Source organism: Python bivittatus, unplaced genomic scaffold (genome assembly GCF_059951505.1).
Source record: "Python bivittatus isolate LINGU-HERP-01145 unplaced genomic scaffold, Pbiv_v1 ctg000700_np1212, whole genome shotgun sequence".
Lineage (NCBI taxonomy): Eukaryota > Metazoa > Chordata > Lepidosauria > Squamata > Pythonidae > Python > Python bivittatus.
The window spans coordinates 41,088,163-41,112,196 of NW_028277098.1; the positions used below are offsets into that span (position 1 = coordinate 41,088,163).

General features: G+C 41.2%; 1 protein-coding gene across 5 annotated transcripts in view; it reads left to right on the forward strand.

The window, feature by feature from the left end:
- OMA1 (OMA1 zinc metallopeptidase) overlaps positions 1 to 24,034 on the forward strand; it is an 81,846-nt gene that overhangs the window by 31,455 nt on the left and 26,357 nt on the right. For 4 of the 5 annotated variants that reach the window (XM_007432810.3, XM_088154310.1, XM_025169515.2 and 1 more), the window contains one exon: positions 7,681 to 8,795. The exons of the other annotated variant lie outside the window; for it this stretch is intronic. In XM_007432810.3, coding sequence (XP_007432872.1) covers positions 7,681 to 7,890 — 210 coding nt within the window. In that variant the 3' untranslated portion in view covers positions 7,891 to 8,795. Of the gene's footprint in view, positions 1 to 7,680; positions 8,796 to 24,034 lie in introns of those variants that run through there. 5 annotated transcript variants of the gene reach the window in all.

The window sequence follows — 24,034 nt, forward strand, 5'->3', positions numbered from 1 at the left end:
TTCAATATTTATATCTTTTCATAACAAATCTGGCATGCAATCTCATTTAAAATCTTTAAATTCTTCACTATAAAGAGTAACAATTGAATTTTATGCATTGTAGGAATAGGATATTGAACTAGATAATGCTCTGGTCTGATCTGGTCCAGTGGAAGCTCTTCATATGTTTGGGAGCTATATTGGCCTTGTATGGAGAATCAGCCTTCCAGTCCCTCCTTTTTTTAACACTTCCAACTTGCTTCAGGACAGCAGAGGAGGAAAGAAAGTGGGAATAGTTTGAGCCTGGGAGAATTGCATACAACAATGGTTAGAGCTGTGTCTACTCTTGGATGGATTTATACTGTACTGGGGCTGTGAGTTTCCTTTTGTTGGCATGCAGTTCTAATGGCAACCCACTTTGCTGGAAGTTGAATAATAAGCCCTGCTGTGTTTACAGGTCTCCCGTTATTTCTGCTTGCCCCGTAAGATCCAACAGGGTGGGCATGTTTTGACTCCCATCTGTTAAGCAATGTCATCTGAGGAGCTCTAGAAAACATGCCTTCTCTATCCAGGTGCCTGCCTTCTGGAATAGCATCTCCCCCAGAGGTTCAGATTGCTCTGACCCTGCAAGCCTTCAAACATTTACACCTGACTTTTCCCCTAAGCCCTAGGATAGGTTGTTGGTGTGCCCATTTGATCTGTATGGCCATTGTATGCATTTTCCCCATTACATGATATTGTCTCTAAGGTTTTTTTTTGGGGGGGGTGTTGTTTTAGCTATTGTATTGGTTTTAATTGTATACTACCCAGAGTTGGCTTTGAGTCGGGACAGCCTTATAAATCAAAATAATAAATGAATAAGTGAGTACTGTACTGCTTATGCTTTCTTCTTATTTTAGTGAAAGAATATGGGGTTAGCTGAACAACAAGCAAGAAGGAATTAACACTAGATAATGCTAGAAAAAAGTAAGTTGTTATTAAGGGGCAGATACAGTAGCTTTCCCTTTAACATGAGCAACCTTTGAAAGTGAAATTAGCATCAGTTGGATGGAATAAATGGTGGAGGGATTTTCCTTGCTGAAGTCCTGAAGAAAATTCCTTCTCTTGGAGGGGCTCTTTACATGGGGAGAAATTATTCCCTTGAGGTTGTTGTCTCAGAGAAGAAGACATCTTCGGGAATGTATTCTGATTTTGCTCATTGCATGAACGCTTCTCAAGCTGCTATTAGGCTCCTGAATTGGGAGAAAAACTACATCAGCACTGGATTGGTGGGAGCCAGATTTTGGTTTTAAAAAGGGAAAGAACCAAATAAGAATGGAACAATTCTCCCTGCCCCTGGCCCACTCATCCTTTTTTTGCCCTGACAATGTAGTTCTTCTTTTCTATAGATTTCTGTGCCCAAGGAGACAGTTTCCTCAAACAGCAGCAGAAAAGGAAAGGCTTCATTTACTACTGCAAGTATATGACAGTCGTTATATTTACTGGTGCCCATTTACACATTTCCAAAAAACCTGAATCTTTAGTTTGATTTTTAAATCATCATCATTATCATCATCATCTGTACCTCATCTTTCTTGCAGCATCTCAAGGTGGCATGCATAGTAGTTCCTCCTCAAGAGCCCTATGGGGTAGGTTGGGCCCAGAAATATGGTTGATACTTCTCACTAAAGATTTATTTAACCATGACTTACTGAATAAAACAGAATTATCTGGAGTTATGTAGTACACAAAACCAAAACCAGAGAAACCACATAATGCCCTAACATGATCTATGAGCTCAGTAAATGGCGTAAAATCATTCAGCAAACTGCTATGCTATTCTGCTTTTATTTTATGTAATATATTAAGAAACTGCTTGCACTACAAAAACAAGGCTTATTATTGGTATATATTTCATTTGGCACAGAATAAGATAAACACTTTATTAGCTGATATAATTGATTTGGCCTTGAAACTAGACAGTGCTAGAAAACCAACCCTTTTCAGAATTTACAAAGACATTTGTTGTAAATTAGATAATTAGGAACCATTAGCACCAAAGATTAAAATACTGCATTTATGAGAATGTAGATAATAGGAAAAACTGGATGAGGATGAAGTTATTTTAATTTCTGTTTTGAAGATAGTTCTGGGTTGAAATTCTCAATAAACCCTTTCAGTGTCTTGAGAATTAAAAAAAACAACTGATAAAATAAATTAGAGGCAAAGGTTCACATTTTTTCCAAGGGTTTAGGGGTTTTGTTCTTTTGGGTTCTCTCTTTGGGAATGGAATCAAAACGCAAATAGCCAAATGGTTTTTGTACACCCTAAATATATTGCTCCAGATCAGTGTTTCTTAACCATGGCAATTTTAAGATGTGTGGACTTCAACTCACAGAATTCTGGAAGTCCACACATCTTAACATTGCCATGGTTGAGAAACACTGATCTAGATGAGCTGTTCAGCAATATATGCTTTCTAATATTTGCCTAAGTGGGGGAAAATCTATTTTAAAAGAATAAAAGAAAGAAAAGCTTAGCATAGTCACTGTTGGAGGAAACCACTTTGGTGAGCTCCCTGCCTGGCATATTTCATTACGAAAGCTATTGAAATATTAATTTCTACTATCAACTAAAATAGAAGATTACAGTTAGATAATGGGTATACAGACCCTGTTCTCAAATATTTTCAAAACTACTTATCTCCAGGAAATGCTAGTATCAAAAAAAGAAGCAAAGCATAGCCACAAATATACCTTTTGAAATTTTGTGTCAGAACTAGGTAAAAGTTTAGTTCCTTGCCAAGGTCTGACAGAAACAATTTTTTCTAGGACAGTTTTAAGACTGGTAAGTAAGATGATTTTTTTTTTAGAGCCAGTAGTTTTCTTTATTTGTATTATGATTAAAGATCAGCCTAAATGTTTTCCAGGCTAGCCATTCTGTTCAGTTGGTAGTAAAAAGTTGATGATAAATACGCAGGCCCACATTTTGTCATATACATGCAGAAGCTTTGCCTACTGCAGATTCAAGATCTACCTACCTACCTACCTACCTACCTACCTACCTACCTACCTCAGTTTAAGTCCTAGGCCTTTTTCTCCTATCCTTTCTAGGCAATGGACCTTTGACTACTTTTCCTGCTCTTGAGAGTCAGAGCTGCATATCCCATGTAATAATTTGCTCTAGTCTGAGAATCACTGCTTCTTACCTTACCAGCTTCAGCTCTTAGACAATTTTAGTCATGTTCTGTTCCAGATATCTGGTTTATTTTTTTCTTTTGGTATTTATATTAGGGTTTTTTTTTTTTAGTGTATATTACTAAATATTCCCTCCATTCCCTCCAAAAAGTATGGGTTATTATTATTACTTATTTTTAAAATAATATATTTTAATATTAAATAATATTCCTGAACCCCAGTTGCTCTCTGTTCATACAGAATTGGCTGAATTGATTGAGTAACTGGAATCCCATGATATCTATTAAAGTATACTTATTAATGAGCTTGCATTACAGATTGCTAGAATTTACTGGTGAGCAGATTTTGCAGCCTACAGGTGTTACTGGAAAGCAGATGTTGTAGATAAAAAAAATCCATGGATTTTCACACCTTCATTTAACATTAGTTTAGCCTTTTCTATATATGTGGGAAGATGATGTCTTAGAATAACAGCTGAATTGAGAAGGTGTAGTATCTCTCCAGATATTGTCCTTTGGTCCCAGAGTATTCAGACTGATTCTAAGAACAGCATAATTCAAGATGAGTCTTATTCTCCTTATCTCAGTGGTCTTTGTAGGGGGGTTTAGATATGTTTTAATCTAATTTTGTCTTTTTTAAATTAACCTCCCTATTAATTGACTTTATTTTTGTTTTGAGGAAATTGCCATGTATGGAGACTGCCAGAAATGATGAGAGAACCTCAAATGACTATGGAGGTGTCTCACATGATTTATTTCCTTTGTCGACTATATTAATTTTTTTTTAAAGAATTTTAGATACAGTAAGTGAAAATGTCTCTCTGACTGCCAATTGTGGTGTAGTAGTTGAAGAGCTGGCGTAGAATCAGGGAATACAGGGTCTCAGTTTCACATAAGCTGGGAAAACACTGTGGTGATTTGGAGGCAATTGTTACTTTTTAGCTCATTGTACTTCATAGGGTTGTTTGGAGAAAAATTGGAAGAGAGAACACTTTTACATTTCCTTAAGCTTCTGAAGGAAAGGTGAAGGAAATAGAACAAATAAATTGGCAACTAGCTAATTCAAGAGGGCTTTGGTTGAAAAATGGTCTGATTCTGAAGCGTTACTCTTGAAATTGTACTATCCCCATTTTCCTTTGGTGCCTAACCCATGGTTTCAGAATTGGATTCCTCATTTGAATTTGGGTCAGTCCTTCTCCCCCAGCACAATCTACCTGTCAGGCTCACTGTTATGGAGACTCCCATATAAGTTGCTTTGAGCTTCTGAAGGAATGGTGGTATATAAATATACAAACTATATTACTGTCTTACTTGCCCAAATTGTTCTGAGTTACCTTGTGTATCTAGAAAGAAGACTTTACTTCTCCCCCTCCCCCATCTGTTAAGTGTCTGCTGAGTCTGAAATCTGAATCCATGTGCAACATAACTTTTGAGTTCCCTGCTTCCTTTTCGATTTATCACAGGAACTTTTTTCTTCTATATGAATTGCTGCTTCTGAGTTAGCGGTGAACCAAAAATCTGGGATATTTTGGAAAGCTTCTATAAGTGTTCCGAATCAAGTGAACCATTTAGCTATTTTTAACACTGAAGGCAAAAAGAGGTTGGAGATTTTAGTAAGGCAACAGTCTGAAACATACTTTCAAATCAACCATAAAGTATTTGCAGGAAAGAAAGATAAAGGTCTTGGAGTGATCTTCAGCAGTCCCCAGACTTGGATATTATTGAAAGTTTTGGGGGAGATCTCAAACGTTCAACACATGCAAGAAAGCCTAAGAATATTTCCGAGCTAAAATAATTCTGTAAGAAGGAGTGGAAATAATTCCAGAAGGAATAATAGAAAGACTCTTAGCTGGCTGTACTGTATGTATGGAATATCTCAGACTCCCTACAAACTTGGAAGAAGGAGCAGACCCAATACCAATACTTTAATGGCCAGGTATAAAACATACACAAGGAATTTATCTTCGGTGATAACAGCAAAATCAACGGTGCGTTTGGATAAGAGCAAAAAAAAAGATCACATGGTATTCAGCAAAGCAATGGCACGAGGGAAAAAACTATTCTGATGTCTGGATGTTTTAACATAAGGAGCTCTATGGCGCCGTCCTGAAGGAAGAAGTTGGAACAGATTGTACCCAGGATGAGAAGAGTCTGCAGATATCCTCTCTGCCCTCCTTTTGACCCTCACAGTATATAGTTCTTCTACAGAAGGCAGATGGATTGCAATGATCCTTTCTGCAGACTTAACTATTCGTTGGAGTCTGAGTTTGTCCTGTTTGGTTGCAGAACCAAACCAGACAGTTATAGAGGAGCAGATAACAGACTCAATGATTCCCCTATAAAACTGCACCAAGAGCTCCTGGGATAATTTAAACTTCCTAAGTTGCCGCAGGAAAAACATCCTTTGCTGTGCCTTTTTAATAATGGCTGTAATGTTATACGTCCATTTCAGGTCTTGGGAAAGTATAGAGCCCAGGAACCTGAAGGACTCTACCACTGATACTAGACTGTTAAGTATAGTAAGGGGAGGAATAGGAGAAGGATTTAGAGGATCCTAAAGAAGGATTCCTTCTTTAGGAAGAAGGATTCTTCCTAAAGTCCACAATCATCTCCACAGTCTTAAGTGTATTCAGTTAATTCACCGTCTTAAGTGTAACAGCAGACTGTTACAGGAGGGAATTGAACCATTACAGAAAAGATTCCTTGGTTCAGGGAGGGACTAAGCATGACCAAGAGACTCAGAGTAACTCTACCTTAAGGATGCTAGGTAGAAATTGACCTGGGGAATTGCTTTGGCAGGCTTTCAGGATTTTGCTACATTATCCTATTTGCAACACAGTTCATTCAAGAAATCCAAGTGATCCTTGTTTCCTAAGTTTGGCTGCCTTGTGGGGTTTGACACTGTAGGAAACATTTGGAAGGAAAGGTGTCAAACTTCTGCATATGCCATATTCATTATTTTCTTATTTTAGCTCTGGGAACATATAAATAGTAAGTATGCATTCAAATTTGCAAGCACATTTCATGATTAAGTATTCTGCTCTGTTGAAGCAAATTGCATAATCTGCTATACATACTTCAAGAAAAGGTTTCTTATTTAATTTCTTTGTGCTGATACAGGAACATGGGTGTGAATGGTGGACGTGGGGCAGCACAGCAGAGTGTTATCCTTTTTGGAACGGTGCAGAAGTGGGTTTTGTAAATATGAAAAACTGTATTTTTCCAGACCTAGGACTTTATTTACGCATGCACATACCCATACATGCAAGCACCCATTTTTTAGATTGAAGTCCTAAACATACTATGGAGAAAGTATCATTTGAACTAAATGGAATTTTACTCCAAATAAACAACAATAGACATCACTGTTATTTTTTTCCATATATTTCTACAATGGTATTGCTGCTGTTGCAGTTCACCATAGGTCAAGCTATAACCCAGTAACAGGTCTTAAACTACCTGTGGTCCACAGTGTTATTGGCACTAAATAAAACAAAATAGCCAGCAAAGGGCATTCCCTTGGTGAGACTAAGTTTTCAGTATCAGCAATAAATCTTCATACAGGAAATTGTTGCAAATATCATTTTGACTGGACTTAAGGTTTCAGAAGGTTCCATGCTGAGCATAGCCCTCTATCTCTCATGCCTGTAGCCTTCATCTTGTATTTAATGGATGATAAACCAGTGTGAAGTATGTTTAATCAGGCACCTCTTACCCTCTCAAACTTCCACAGTCAAAAAAATTCTTTAAGCTATGCTATTCCCCTTGAGGGTTTGGCTTTGTTGCTGATGTGCTGCTATGATAGATAAATGAACTAAAGAAATGGAAGATGGATATAATATTGTGTTTTACCAAAAAAAAAAAAAAAATCCACAAGATTTTTAAAAAACTACACTAGTATGAAAGGAATTGCATTTCCTCTTTTTAAGAAATAACCCAAGTATTTCTGCTTGGCTTGAGTAATACAATTTGACATTAATGCAGTCATGCAGTAGCTTATGTTCAACAAGAGAATAAGAGAAAACTCTGTCACTGTAAATATCTGTGAAGTTATTGATTGGTAAGTGGAAGTGGCTGGGTCTACATCTAGTTAATTTTTATAAGCAATATTGAGAAAACCATGTGCAAATCAAAATATTACCTTTTTTTTTAAGTATTGGTAGTGTGCAAAAAAGGTGGAAATGTTATATTTAAAAAATATAACATTTTTAACATTTAAGTTATATACACCCAACTTCTGGTGACTACAAGGCTACATCCATGTTTTCTTAGCATTGATAAGGAAATAGCTTACCATTGCTATCTCCTGGGATATTGTTTTTTTATTTCCAATCTCTTCTCCAGTTCTAGCATTTTCTTTTGTTCTCCCATCCAAGTAGGCCTGTATATATTCAGAGACGTTTTCAGTTCAAGCCAACATTACTGAACTGTGTAAATGAGACAACACTAAGGTTTTGGTTAAAACTATGGATTTCTGGGGTAGATTTTTTTGCTTCGGTCATAACACACTCTTTCTCTTTTTGCAGGCACTTAAAATAAGGGAAAGTTGCAACTGTCCGTCTTTGCCTGGTCCAGATCCCCGCCTTGTGTTCAGACTGACTATGCAGCAGCTCTTGCAAGCATTTGAAGACAAAAAAGACCCAGATATCCCTCCTCATGGTTCTGCCCCCTCTAAAGTTAAGCTGCCTTTCGCTAAAAAGGAGACAGTGCCTGTAGACATTGTCACTGGAAAATAATACTCAGGGATGAAAGCAAAAATACTTCTGGATAATTTTATCCAAATGTTTATCACATGGTAGAACATCTGCCATAAATATTTATGAAAATGTTTGACTGACAACATGAAGAGACAGATGTGAATCATGGGTATGATTTTTTTCAATCCTAATGTAGATAAGAAACGTAATGTTTGGATGGTTTGGCAGAAGATGGCTTCTTATATACAGGGTTATCATTCATCCCTCTTTCTGAAACTCTTGCTTCCATGGAAGCATGGATTACACTTAGATAATAGTACATCTACCAAGGGCTATAGCAACAGATCCTCAAAGACTATGAAATGATTGTCCAATTTATTCTTGTAACAAATACCCATTATTTATATCACATTATAATCTCCAGCTTTATTTCTGTATGAAGAGTTGAGGACGATTTCCACTGGAAAATCTTGCTTCTGTCTAAATGTCTGCCTATATTTGGCAGCTGTTTCCATGGTGCATTTAAGTTATATTCATTAGTTTGTAAGCTTAACACAACTTTGTTGAGCTTGTGTTGAATTGTAGAAATGCACTGCCTCTGTCAAGACGCAACATGCAATAAACTGTCCAATGAGCTGGTCAGAATATCATCTAATTTCATGACTTCGTGTTGAGTCTCATATTTTCAAAAGACAGGTTGAATCAACAGGTGAAGTCAACCTTAAGTTACATACACCCAACTTCTGGTGACTACAAGGCTACATCCATGTTTTCTTAGCATTGATAAGGAAATAGCTTACCATTGCTATCTCCTGGGATATTGTTTTTTATTTCCAATCTCTTCTCCAGTTCTAGCATTTTCTTTTGTTCTCCCATCCAAGTAGGCCTGTATATATGCATTAACAGTGTTCTTAAACTAAAAATAAAGAATGAAACTTAACTCTTTAATGTGAAACCTGTGCTTGTTTTTTGCTGGAAAAATACTCAATTCTGGGCCAATCTTGAGATAAGCACACAGGGATTTCATCTTCAACTGAAATAAGATATTTTTTGTCTTTGCTTTTGATGTTAGTTACATAAGAAAAAGCTTGCTCACCCATGTAAGAAGTTGAAAACTGCAGCAAAATGTTCAGTGCCTTCCTATGAATGGCAGGATATTCTTCTTTCACAGAAATCCAGAACTTGTCCATGGGTAGATCAATGAATCTCATCTTGAGTGTATGATCAGACTGCAGTTCACAAAGTTCTTCCTCTTTCTTCAAAATGAAGTTCTCAGACTGAGCAGAAGATGCAGAGAAAGGATCCCTCACCCAGTTATACATTTGTGTTGAAAGGGAGGGAAAGTACTGATCAGTTTTGTTCTGTGGTACTTCCAGGTGGTTTTCAATTAGATTTGAGACTTTCTGGTATCCTTCCTCACTCTCAAGCCCAAGCAGCAGTGGAAACATTTCAATATTTCCTTTTGCAACATGATTTTTCCAAACATTGTTTTCTTTTAAATTGAAGACTCTTGTCACTTGAAGTCAAAACGTTTTCTCCAGTACCTTGTAGAGACTTGTTCAGCTGGTTCAAGTGAAGAAAGATGTCCACTGAATGTGCTAATTTCTGCAATCGTTCTCCATCTTCAAAGCACTCAGCAAAATGTGGAATACTATTTTCTCAAAAATACTCTTGCAATTCTGCCTCCAGCTCAAACACCCTGTTGAGAACTCTTCTGCTGAACCACCATATTTCTGTGTGTAACAGATGTGTTCTTTGTCCAGGTTTTCACCCAGTTTTTTAAACATTCTTAAGTGAACTGGTCTTTGTTTAACAAAGTTATCCATTTTTGTAGCATCATCCAGAACTTTTTTCATTTCAAGAGTTTTTGACACTAACACCTCTCTGTGAATAAAGCAGTGTGTTGTGACAACATCAGGATTTTCTTTTCTTACAAGAGAAACAAAACCTTTCATGGAGCCAATCATTGATGGAGCACCATCAGTGCAGATGCCAACACAGTTCCTCCAAGACAGACTTTTTGTTTCCAGATATGAAGACAAAATTTTAAATACATCTTGGCCTCTGCATGTTTCATGTAGTTCTTTGCAGCAGAAAAAGGTTTCTTGAATTTCACCATCGTTTACAAATCTTACCAATGCCATAACATGACATTTATTGGTTGACTCACCAACTTGGATAGAAAAGCTACTGTTCTTCAGTTTATCATACAAAACCTCTTCTGCATCATGTGACGTCATCAAGTCTCGGCGCCGCACGGCCTTCGGTGAGCCTTGAAATGACGCGGCCCCAGGGAGGTGCAATGGTGAGCCCCAGTGTGGCATGGGAAGCCCCGGTGACTTCTAGCATGGCGTGGCGAACCACAACAGACCCCGGCACGGCACACCGAGCCCCAGGCCCAGTGGGCCCAGAAAGCCCCAGACGCAGCATGCCCAACCTCAGGTCCAGAAAGTGCAGCAGGTCCTCACATGGCACAGCGAGCCCTAGGGGCCCCAGGAGCAGTGCTGCGAGTTCCAGTGACCCCAGGGCTACATGTCGTGCCTTAGTGACCCCAGGAGCAATGCAGCAAACTCCAGGGATGTGGGAACTTACAGGTGGCTGGAGTTCTAGGAGCTTGGTAGTTTGGCGCAAGGACGCTGGGCGGGTTGGGGCCGAGGCCATAGTGGACTTGTAGTCCAGCTGTGGAGGAAGATCGTTTGGCTCCGGAGGAACAGCCGGACGGGAACAGCCGGATGGCATACAAAGCCAACAGCCCTTGGTTTTAAGGCTAGTGAACTAGGGATTAAGAATCTAGCCACTCCCATTTAACTGCCCCCCAGAGCCAGTGGAGAACCGCAGGGTCCCTCCAGTGTGAGTCTGGGACTCCTGGGAGTGAGAGTTGGGGAGGGAGTCTGGGAGTACATGAGGATACCAGGATCCACCTTTTGGGTGGGAGACAGGAGGTGTGAGGGAGTGAGTGGGATGCCCACCCTGCCGACTAGTGAGAGAGGTCGTGCAGGGTGGCAGAGGGTGTGTAGGAGTATAAAGTTCAGTGGGTGGGTCCTGGCAGTGCCAAGAGCGTGAGCTGGTGTGCTGGGGCAACTCTCCCTCACCTGTGACCGTTTGGGTGTGAATGAGGATGACTGGTTGGAAGGAGGGACCCTTGCCCCGGATTAGGGACCCAAGAGGTCCAGGATTGGAGGTATTTGGGCCTGGCACCCCCAGGGACTATGCCGTGGACTACACTATTGAGGTGGTGACAGGTAGGGGACAATATGGCGGGAGCTGGAGGGCGGGCCATCTTCGGGGAAGACGCCCCCAGTGTATGTTGCCAGTGGCAAGTTCTGGCCCTCCTGGCTCATTCTCAGGCCCTGGTCAGCAGGTTTGTAGGGGCCCTGGCCTTTGGCTGCTGCTGCTTAATGCCAGGTCGGTTAACAAGAAGACCCCCCTCATATGTGACTTGATCACCGAGGAGGGGGCAGACCTGGCATGCATTACCGAGACCTGGCTGGAGCCTGAGGGGGGGTGCCCCTCTCGGAAATGTGCCCACCTGGGTTCATGGTGTGGCACCAGCTGAGATGCCAGGGCAGGGGAGGAGGGGTGGCTCTTGTGATCCTGGAATCTCTAGTGGCCTTCAGGGGCATTGCTCCACAAGTTTCTGGCTGTGAGACACTGTTCATTAGGTTGGGTTCCCATGAACAGTTGGGAGTTCTGCTGTTGTACCAGCCTCCCTGCTACGTGGCAGCCTCCCTGCCTGAGCTGCTGGAGGTCATCTCGGGGCTGTTGGTGGAGTTCCCCAGGCTTATGGTTCTGGGGGACTTCAACCTGCCATCCCTGGGGTGGTCCTCAGATGCGGCTCGGGAGTTCATGGCTACCATGGCAGCCATGGGCCTGTCTCAAATGTTGCGGGACCCAACCCGAGACAGTGGCCACATGCCGGATTTGGTTTTCTTGTCAGAGCAATGGCAAAGTGATCTGAGGGGAGATTTACAGCTTTCCCTGTTGTCGTGGTCAGATCACGTCCTAGTGACCCTGAATTTCTCCTGTGCCACCCCCATCCGCAAGGAGGCAGGACCCATGCGATTGGAATGCCCCTGGTGCCTGATGGACCTGTCAGGGTTTCAGAGGGAGCTGGGGGATATTCCCATGGATCTGCTGCATGGTCCAGCGGAGGCCTTGGCTGCTACCTGGAATAAGGAGGCAGCCGGGGCCTTGGACAGGATCACGCCTATGTGACCTCTCTTGTCACATCGGCCCTGACACTCCCCGTGGTTTACGGAGGAGGTGAGGGTGCTGAAGAGGGTCAAGAGATGTCTAGAGCGCTGCTGGAGGAAGACAAAGACCGAATCTGACCGAACACAGGTTAGAGCCGCTATCAAGGCCTACACTGTAGCAATAAGAGTGGCAAAGCGCCAATACTTCTCCGTCCTTATTGCATCCGCAGAATGCCGCCTGGCGGCCCTGTTCATAATCACTAGGTCCCTCCTTGGCAAGGGGGATGTGGAGGTTCATTTGCACGGCCATGTGGAGGAATTTTCAGAGTATCTGCAGGACAAAGTCGCTCAGATTCATTCCAAGTTAAACTCCGAGTGTGGGGCAGGATCTGGGGAGATACTGGGGGACCGTTCTTACCCAGTTATCTGGGAACAGTTTGATCCTGTTGCTCCTGAGGAAGTGGACAGGATCCTGGGGACTGTGAAGGTGACCACTTGCCATCTTGACCCATACCCCTCCTGGCTGGTGAAAGCAGCTCGGGAGGTGACATGTGGTTGGATCCAGGTGATAGTTAATACATCCTTGCAGGAGGGAGTGTTTCCAGCTGCCTTTAAGGAGGTGTTGGTGCACCCCCTCCTCAAGAAACCCTCCCTGGATCCTACTGTACTGGACAATTTTCATCCAGTCTCCCACCTCCCCTTTTTGGGGAAGGTGGTTGAGAAAGTGATGGCATCAGAGCTCCAAAGGGTTCTGGAGGAAACGAATTATCTGGATCCCTTCCAGTCAGGTTTCAGGCCCGGTTATGGAATGGAAACAGCATTGGTCGCACTTATGGATGATCTCTGGCGGGAGCACGATGGTGGAAGTTCAACCATCCTTGCTCTCCTGGGTCTCTCAGCGGCTTTCGATACTGTCAACCACGGTATCTTGTTGGGACGACTCAGGGAATTGGGGGTGGGTGGCACAGTATTGTGCTGGTTCACCTCCTTTCTTCAGGGCCGATCCCAGTCGGTGGTGATAGGGAGCGAGAGGTCCCATCCTTGGCCCCTCCTTTGTGGGGTGTCGCAGGGTTCGGTTCTCTCTCTGCTCCTTTTCAACATCTACATGAAACTGCTGAGTGAGATCATCCACCATCATGGGATGAGGTATCATCAATATGCTGATGATATGCAATTATACATCTCCATCCCAGGTAAAGTAAGTGATGCCATGACCACCCTTTTGTGGTGCCTGGAGGCTGTAAGGGTCTGGATGGGGAACAACAGGCTTCAGCTGAACCCTGGTAAGACGGAATGGCTGTGGGTTAATGGCTCCTCTGTATCTGGGACTTTGTCATCTTTGGTGCTGGATGGGTTAGCACTGCCTCAGACAGACCCAGCGCATAATCTGGGGGTCCTCCTAGGCTCACGGCTCCTGCTTGAAGAGCAGGTGGCAGCCGTGGCAAGGAGGGCCTTTGTACAACTTCAAGTTGTGTATCAGTTACGCCCTTTCCTGGATTGGGATGCCCTTTGTACAGTCACTCATGCCCTTGTTATCTCCCAGATAGACTACTGCAATGCGCTCTACATGGGGCTACCCTTGGAGAGTATCCGGAAGCTACAGCTGGTCCAGAATGCAGCTTCATGGGCTATTTTTGGAGCCCCACGAAGGGCCCATGTAATGCCGTTGCTCCGTGAGCTGCACTGGGTACCAGTTTGCTTCCAGGTCCAATTCAAGGTGTAGGTTATCACCTTTAAAGCCCTACATGGCATGGGACCAGGTTATCTAAGGGACTGCCTCTCCCCCATGACTTCAACCCATCCCACCTGATCACACAGAGAAGGCATGCTTTGGACCCCCTCAGTAAAAGAACTCCGATTAGCGGGGTCCAGAAGGCGGGCCTTCTCTGCAGAAGTTCCCGCTCTTTGGAATATTCTGCCCCCGGAGGTGCGATTGGCTCCCTCACTCCTGGCCTTCCGAAGGGCTTTGAAGACCTGGTTCTGTCACTTGGCCTGGGGTGGGGCGGGAATACTTCAAGCGTGGGGATGGCTAGCCCCATAGAAGCCTGCTGTCTTCAGCCCCAGATTCTTCAACTTCTTGGACTCTCCTTTTCCTTTTTTTCAGTAATGTTTTTTAAATTTTGATGTTTTATGTATTTATATACATGTATGGTTTTAATGTTTTGTGTGAGTCGCCCAGAGTCACCCATTGGGGGGAGATGGGCTGGGGAGAAATTGAATAAATATAAATATATAAAAATATATACACTGATTTATTGTACTGTTTGACAGTGGAACCTTTTCAATTTCTTGTACTGCATCTTATCCTAGCATTTTTCCCACTATTATTTTATATGTAGCATGATTACTTTCTAAACCAAAGTATGACTTTGCTGCTCCTTAATAACTTGCTTCTTGGCCTTTTTTATTGACTGTCATTTTATTAACAAAAGCTTTACTCTGTTTGTTCTGTGATTCCAATAACCATTTAAAATACTCAGAACTTTTACTTGTCATATGGCTGTGATTTGTAATTAAGTGTCTTTTTAATTTTGCTGAAGCCATTGCTGCATTTGTCAATTGTTTGCCACAGATGAGGCACAATGGAATAGGACAACCTGGATCACCAGTCCATGTAAAACCCATTGATAACTAGCTTTCATTGTAAAGATGGACTTTTTTTGAGTCCATTGATGTACCAGTGCAGGGAAATGCCTGAGAAGATTTAAATTCTTCATTATCATCATTGAACACATTGGACCCTCAGACATGACTGAATATATGTGTACAAAATTTATTTAACAGAATAAAATAACTACAGGAAAACCACAGGGAAAAGATGCAGGAGGGGGAGACTGACATCACACACTAAGTTGGATGAGTCCATTAATTCCTTGAAAAATGCACATCTCCCTCCCCTTCCTTCAATATATTCCTCCCTACCTGCAATGTAGTGTTCACCTGTTATCAATGGTCTCCTCTACCTCATGTCAAAAATTAAGAATGGATTCAATTAAATAAACATAGCCTACAGTGCACTACCAGAGGGCTCAGAAAGAATTGTACCTAGATTTTTATTCAGTCTCTGCTCATCACTGTGACAGCACGTTGCCTGAATTTGAAATAATTTTTTAAATAAATCATCTCCCAGGGAACCCCTAGTGACCTCTCGCGGAACCCTAGGGTTCCACGGGACCCTGGTTGAGAAAGCCTGCTGTAGAGCAAGCCCAAAGGGTTGTGGAAATAAATAACATTTTATGTAGCAGAGGTTTCAAACTTAACATAAGTGCTGTATGAAGACTTGTCTTTTACACTGAGAACAATACACCAAACCTTTTTCATATATTGATAAAAAGCCTTTTGTGATAAAAACGCTAGAGCTCCTTTTTGGCCACCTGGGCCACTGTGATGGTTGTGCATTGATACCTGGGCTTGCTGTTGACATCAGAGCTATTGTGAGGTGGGTGGCTGTTGCATGGAGAATAGCTAGCAGTAGCTAACCCTTTGGCTCTGAGGAACAGGTCCCAGGAACCCTTTTGTAAAATGAAGGCACCAAACTCCAGGAGGAGGTGCCTCCTTCCATACCAGAGCCAGCCCCAGCCCCAGGGTGCTGCCTTGCAAATCTTCTTGTTCTCTCTATACTCCTCCCTGCTTGAGGTGTCTTCAAGAACGAACAAGGCCATCACAACCAGGACCAGGGTCTGCTCTTCCCACTTCTCTGTTCCATACATTTGCTACAGTTTTAGACTGAGAAAAAGCCTCTACCTGAGCAGGCAGGTCAATGGGTAGCTGTAGCCCTAATCCCTCATCAAGGAGATGCTACAGTCATGGCCAAGGGCTGAGGCTGGGCCTGCTCTTCCCCCTGGGTTTGTTCCCACTGCTATAGTTCTTCCTGGCCCTAGCTGTGATGGCATCTTGAGGTGGGGCTAGGATTGTGGCCTCTCTTTTGGCTTGCCTTGTCTGGGTGTCAAGCCATTTCCTCTTAATCACAGGAGGATCGACTATGCCTGGCCAAGGTCGTCATCGGTGCAGGCGCTCCCGTTTTGTGAGTAGGCAACTTTCTTCTGTTCTGGGCCATTGGCAAGACAGCGCCGTCCTTCCTTTCTCTTTCAGTCTCAGCAGAGTTTCCTCTTGCCTCATTTGTTGCACCTCTTTAAATGGGCACCTTTTTTGGGGATAGTCCTTGCCAGCTGACAGAAACATGCCCCACAGGGCTTACTGTTGCCTAATTTTGGAGGGCTGCAGAAAATGACTTCCACAACTTTGAGATCCCTGTTACACTGCATAACATTACATTTCCTTCATTAAAAATTGATGTAATAAAATATAAATTTGCCTATGTAGGGTAGACAAGTTACCACTTAGATTAAATCTCAGTAGATTTATGCTTGGATATCTAGTGATGGGAAGTTCATGGGTTCCAGCTACATGATGTACTAATTTAAGTTGGTGGAGTGGGACTCTGAAAATCTATTCTCAGCCATGGAAATTTACTGAGTCATTTGGGGCCAGTCACTATCTCTCATCCCAACCTGTTTGACTCAATTGACCTTGTAAAGAAAACTTAGAGGAGGGAGTGCTGTGTGTACTGCCTTGAACTCCTGCAGGAAGAGCATGATTTAACTTTAGTGATTAAACATAAACATTAGGTGAGGGGGCTGACAAGCATTTAAAATACCTAGCCTAGATTCTGACTCTTAAAGCATATTGTCAAGATACGTTGATACTATTCTTGAAGAAGTGCCTTAAGGCATAAGGATTAAAACAATCCATCTAGCCCTGTATTGCCTGTTCATTCTTGTGTCCCTACTTTGAACCTAATTTGTAACTAACCCATTTGCACAGGGTTGTCTTTGCAATGCTTTTATTTTCACCATATGCTTCTGTAAGTAAATAGTCTTATAAGCATATAGTTGATAGCAATGATGATGTTGTCCTTGGCCAATATTATAATACTTCTACATCCTAACCATTCTAGGGAGTATATGACTGTCAGAATGTAGTCCTTATTTCAGAACATTTGTTTACTCTATAAAACTCATTCACTAAATCCCACTTCACCTATTACAGCAAAGGCTCTCCTCTATTGGACAGCCATATTTCCAGAACAATTTAAAAGATTTATGCATCTTTACTAAAGATATAAAAATCCAGGAAGATGTGAAGAGGATTGGGAGATTTTTCTTCCATATTATTCTGGGCAAACTTTCCACTGAGAATAAAGTATACTTTTAAAAAAGTGTGAGTAAAATGCTTGTGAAATAAAAGCTTTAAAGAAAATATTGCTATAACCAAGAACGCTGCTGCAAAATTCCACGTTTCAAAAGCTCATCTATTACTAGTGATGGGAATCTCTGCATTTAATGGCCAAGGAACACTGATAAATTGATGTGTGGAACAGTGTTTTCAAAAATTATTGAATACAAACCTTTGCTTTTTTGTCACAATATGGGTGTGTATATGGTTTTGAGCCAGGAGTTGTTGGTTAAGCCACAATAAGGATGGTGTGCAGCGTAAGTCAGATACTGATAGCTTAATTTTTCATCCAAACCTGGCATGGCATTTTGTTGTGACCAAGCAAGCCATGATTTGAAAATCCAGCTTTAAACCAGCATTTGTTGGTAGCACACAATTTCTGGCTTAGGTAAATGCAGTAAAATAAATCATCAGTCCAAATCTGAAGCTAATCCATGCCTGATTTGTTTTTCACTTGTTTCTGAAAATTAGGACTAAACAGCTTTTATACATTCAAAGTAGGTCAAGTATATAATGGCTTAATAAACCTGGAACCTTTGGCTTACAAATGACATGCAGAAAGTACTAAATAAGACGGCAGCATTTTGTTAGCCATGATGTAGTTTGCAATGAAGTTAACATAAGAGCTGTTCCGTGAGGTATTCTAGGGTGCTATTTTTTTGTTGTTGTTCAAAATGTTCCTTTTTTGTTCTGATTTCACTAAAAGAAAGCAATTGACAAAAAGCAGTACTAGTACTGTTTACTGATATTGAGCTTCTTAATAACATTATGCAATTTATTTTTATCTGGAGAGGAATGTCCAAGATTGGCTCTCCAGATTCCAGTCTTGATGCTGTATCTCTTGATTTAGCGTGCATCGGGCTCAAGCCTTTTATAGTTCAGAAAGCAAAACTAAGTAAAAGGCTCACGCTGGCCATTCTTGGTCACTTTGTTATTTCTGTTCGTGATTTTGCTGCCTGTTCTATAAACAGAAAAACTTCAAAATATGCTAAGCTATTTGGATGCCAACACATAAAATAAACTGAAAAGCATAACATATAGTAATCACTTTTTTCCCCCTACAGATCCAACAAATATCTTAGGGACCAAATGCACTGTAGAAGTAAATTGGTGTGACATGCTCCCACATTTGATCAGAAAGGAAGAGAGTCTTTTTTTCTTGGCCAGTGTGATAACCCTTGTCAGCTTTCCTGCTGGGAGGGAGGAAGAGAGGAAAAAGGAGAAAAGATTGTAGTTCACATCGGCAGGATGAGAAGACAGAGCATTGTGACAGGAAGTGGTTTCAGACTCATTTTAAAAGAGTGAAATCCCTGGGGCAGATCTCTAATGTAGGGGGAAAAATGTGATTTAAAATGGTATCCCTCTGTATATTAAAAATCAAAGCAGATAACAAAATAATGGTTAAAATGTTTAGTTAAACTGCAAGACGAAGTGAAATAACCATCAACAGAACAGAATTACAAGGAATGAAAAAGCTGGATAGAAAAGAGGGACAACTGGTAATAAAGCACAGGATTGAAATCAAATTGAAGCTAAAGGTTGTCTTCAAAAGCTCATTTTTTACTTGGCGTGTAAAGGCACTATTACTGGGTGTGTACATTCTATACACTTGGCATCATAACTGAGAATGGCTTCTTCCAGTTGGATCACTACCAAACTTGGTTTGGGAGGGCTACCTGGACCAGAACTTCAAAGTTGAACAGGAATGCAACAGAAGTTGCCCAAGGAAGTGACTTCAGAGGAAGCAGTCTTTAAAGGACCCAAATCCCAAGTTATTAATGGAGTAAAAAATGACACCAGCATTTTAAACTGAGTTTGTGGATGAACACATTATGCACATGGATAAAATATAAAAGTGAGTTGGACTGTTATATCCTAATTGGTTCTGGGATATTGTGCCTGCAACCTGTCACTGTATTTGCTATTTCTCTGTATAAGCAAGTTGCACGAATACCAATATGAACTGTGCTTTCTGGCTACTATAAATCAACATCTTGTTACTTTCTGAAACATGACCAAGCCTTGGGCAAAAGTTAGAAACAATAATTTGATCTTTAATGGAACTACGTCTAATGATTCTGATTTAGAAAAGACTGTGACAGTACTCCACTAAGAATTTATAAATACTGTGCTTGCAACACAACAGACCAGACTTAAGACGGAATGTTAGCAGAACAAATTGAGAATGGGAAGTGTTAGAGCATCTGAAGAATGGTGCCTCACATCTTTCTGGTACATCATGTTCTGTTTCATAGCTTTATATTAGATAGCAAAGTCAGTCTTCCCCAATCTGGTGACCTCCAAATGAACTTGAACTGTTAAGTCCCACAATTCTCAGGGAGTCTGAACTCGCTGGCTAGAATTTTTAGGAAGTGTGTTTCCAATAGCTCAGGAGGACAGCCTGATAAGAAAAGAAGTTGGCGGGACAAATTGGTGCAGGGCAAGTTAATTAAAACATTGTATAGGTAGTCCTTGCTTAACAACTATTCATACAAAGTTACGATGGTGCTGAAAAAAGCTACTTATGACTGGTCCTCGCACTTGCAACTGTCACAGCACCCCCATGGTCATATGATCACAATTTGGGCACTTGCCAACCAATTCACACTTACAACGGTTGAAGCATCCTGGGGCCATGTGATAGACATTTATGACTTCCCCAGCTGGCTTCCAGCAGGCAAAATCAATGGGGAACTGCATGGTTCACTTAACGATTGTGTGATTTGCTTAATGACCACATGATTCACTTAACAACCACAGTGATTTACTCAATTATTGCCACAAAAAAAAAGTCATAAAATCAGGTCCAGTTACGTGATGCCTCATTTAATTGCCCGCTTAATGCTGAATTTTCTGGTCCCTATTATGGTTGTTAAGCGAGAACTACCTGTATTTATATATTTCAATGTGTATTTCATTTTGCAAATGCCCATTATAGTTATGCAAAGGATAGTTTATACTGTGAGGAAAATATATCTTTGGGTGAAAGAAGCAAGTTTTTAGAGGCCTCAGATGAATGGGATCGCCTTAATAAAATTGAAACATAAAGGAATGTGCAGCATCCTTGAAGGTGGTGTAAACTAGGCTGATTATAAACTCCTTGTCACAAACATCCCCACAGCAACTTAAGGGAGGATGCCTTCTTCCTGGCATTTGGCACCTTGAAGTAATTAGTTTCTTCTTTTCTTCTTCCTAGTAGATAGCAGTTGTCCTTGTAGGTAGCAGATAACAGAAGGGCAGAAAGTAACTTGAGAAGTATTGCTTATTTAGGTATCCCTGCATCATCATATGAATATGTATGCGCATGCATTCTTTTTCCCTTCCTCTTCTTGTAGAACTGTATAAATATCAGGGCATCCATTTTGCCTACAGGGGAGTGTCTCCCACTAACCCTTGGTGGGGTCCCCCTCCAGTACGTACTATCTAATAAACACTGCAGTGAAGCCTTGATTATTTTGCCTTTGTGTCCTGTGCTTTGATTCCACAATATAAGAAATATTTACATACCCCAAAGGTGTATTGTAGACTCCATTTTCACCTCATAATGCTTAGTAAACACAGGATGCCCACAGCTATACACAATCCAACAAATGGATATAAACAGTTTAAAATACCCACTAAAGGTATAGTGTCTAGTTCAGTTTTCTCAATTTGTATGCAAAACCAGTTCACTTGCCTTGTCGTCCCTAGAACGTTTTGTGCAGCTTGTCTGAAGAACTTCATTATGACCTTTTTACCTGGCTGTGGTTTGGAAAATAAAAGATGATGTATTTCTGAATGATACAGTTCCTTGCAAAACAACATGTCGCTTTAGAAAACCTAGTTGGACTACAGTGAAATGACGGTCATATCCCTCCTTTTGTCCCCTGATCATCTTTGCTCTATGGCCACTTAGGCCACTTGGCTTTGATTGCTGACTCTTTAGTAGTTTCCTTTGAACGAGATGAAAGAGTTCACTGCCGTAGGAGTTTTGCTTTATTGCACAGCAGTGTAGTCTCAGCAGGTGGTAGCATCTGCCTGACCTTGTCTGAGTCTGAAGCTAAGCAGAGTCGGGCTTGGTTATGGCATGAAGGAGACGCCAATAGGGAATCTCAGGGTTGTAGGCTAAACTGGAAGTTAAAAAAACAAAAAAAATCCTGGACAAAGCCAATGTCCAACCCTTCCTTATGGTTGCCAAAAGAATTACATGGACATGTCTATGAGGTGGGCAGGGGCTGTGCTTAATCTGAAGACTACTAGACTTTTTACATAGCCGTATAAGATATATCTTTCTGCATTTGATTAGACATGAGAGTATACACTTCATATAGAACATTCATGTGCTATTAGACCTCAAATGGTAGTCTCCCCATAAAAAGCATCTTTTCAGCTACAAAGCAAGGCTAGTTCTACTTCCTAAAGGATGATCCCTAATATAATAATCCACATCTATTTGTTAGCATCCCAAATAGGAGCTGTAATGGAGAAATGTCCCTTGGCACATATTGTCTAATCACCCCCTTGATTCTAAATGAATTTCATGAGATAATGCAATATCCTCCTTATCTTAATGTGATGTTCAGAAAAGGAGGGGAGTTTAGAGGAGGAATAACGGGCTAGCATCTACGTCAGTGTGTCTCAACCTTAGCAACTCTAAGATGTGCGGACTTCAACTCCCAGAATTCCCCAGCCCATGCTGGCTGGGGAATTCTGGGAGTTAAAGTCCACACATCTTAGAGTTGCTAAGGCTGAGAAACACTGATCTAGATCATGGCTTGACTCAGTGTGAAGTTTTTATTCCTATTGTGTCTTTCAGCCCACATATAGTCCATTTGTGTTTCAGTGTCATGGAAAAACAACAACACATTTTTGGTGATATATGAGGAGTGACTAAGACAACATCACACCACAACCAGAGAAGGGAGGATCCCAGCACAAAATGGTAACAGCAGGAACAATTGGAACTTGTGAAACATGCTTAGTTCCAGAGTCTAGCATGTTCCATTACTTGTGGGGAGGAGGTCTTACTCAAGCACATCAGTGAGAAAGTTTTCACCTACACACTTAAATTTTTAACTGTCAAGAGGCATCTCCAGAAGATAAGACAAGTGGATAATATTATCCCAACCATTACAAAAGTTGCTTGCAATGTATCTTTCTCTGTCCTTAATGACCGACACCTCTGAAAGCCTGCGCCAGTGCAATACTTCTGTGATTTTGTTTTCCTCCAGATAATTCTCTCCTACTGATGTTGCAGCCTGTTTACCCCATTATCAGATAGTTGCAGTGAACAATGTGGCACTTACGTGGCCTCTGCCCTCGTTCAAATGCTTCCTGTCCTACTGTCTTATGCATTTGGTTTAAGGCTTGAGGTAATTAAATTTCTCTCCTTTTCCCTCTAGTAACATTGATCCATATTGGATATTTAGACTCCAGAGAATCAAGGCTCTTTATTCCTGCCTGGAATATGTTGCCCTTTGATTTATTCCTTACGTGCACAGAATAAAAGAAAACTGACTAAAGTATTAGAGTCACAGCAACAAGATTTGTTAACCACAAGATGGCAGTTCGACTGTCTCTGTGAGACTCTTTTAATTGATGTGTTGCAATAGCTTAGTTCTTAGTCTGGCTTTGGCAAATTGAGATGATCTTTCTTTAGGGCTTTTAAATGTTTTAAAAAGAGACTTTGCTTCTGGCACAATATTCCGTGTTTAAACAGGGAGCTTTTTGGAAACTTACCATTTGTTCTGATGATGCTCATACTTCTAGGAAATTGAAGATGCTTTTTCATTCCATCAGTTATAAAGTGGCCACAGAAGATCTGTGGATAGAATTACCCCTGCACTGTAAATAGGGAATTAGGAATATGACTCCTCTTCTCTTCTCTTCTCTTCTCTTCTCTTCTCTTCTCTTCTCTTCTCTTCTCTTCTCTTCTCTTCTCTTCTCTTCTCTTCTCTTCTCTTCTCTTCTCTCTTCTCTTTTCTCTTCTCTTCTTCTCCTTCCCTTCCTTCCTTCCTTCCTTCCCTTCCCTTCCCTTCCCTTCCCTTCCCTTCCCTTCCCTTCCCACCTCCTCTTCTCTCTTTTCTTGGAGAAGTACTTTTGTAAAAACTGGTGGAAGGGGAGAATATTATGACATATGATGGATTGCAAAACTTCATGAGAAAGCAGAGCTTATAGATGCTATAGCTGTAATTGTGAATGTTCTAGACTTTTTTTTTACATTAGTGATTTTTTTTTAAACTTAACCAACCTAATGGGTCTTCTAGAGACATTCCATAGATCTTCTTAGAATATAAAATGATAGATGACTGCAACCTAGGGTGTTGTTTGAAAATCTGCCCACTTGCCTCCCCCAAAATATTAAGTAAGCTGAGGTAGGAGAGACCATGTGAGAACCTAAAGAGGATGATGATCAGGAGCCATCACATCAGTTTTACCTCCCAGTAAAATGGCTGTTTTATGGTTTGCTGTACCTGTCATGCCAACCATGCTGTGAAAGCCTGTCACAAATTCCAAATATCCCTAACTGCCCCAGAAAGTTGTGAATCCCTGATCTATACAATATATAGACATTTCCTAAGCATAATCTCCTGTGCTTAATGTGAAATAAAAAGGGTAAAGTGTCCTGTGAGTTACACTCAGTTTTGCATGATTTCATGAACTCATCTATGCAGTTCTGTCAGCAGCAAGATGGAAGTGGTTAGCTTCATACTCTGAGATGTTTTTTCAACTCCCACCCTGCTCTTAAGCCCTAGAATTTCCTAGGACAATCCTTC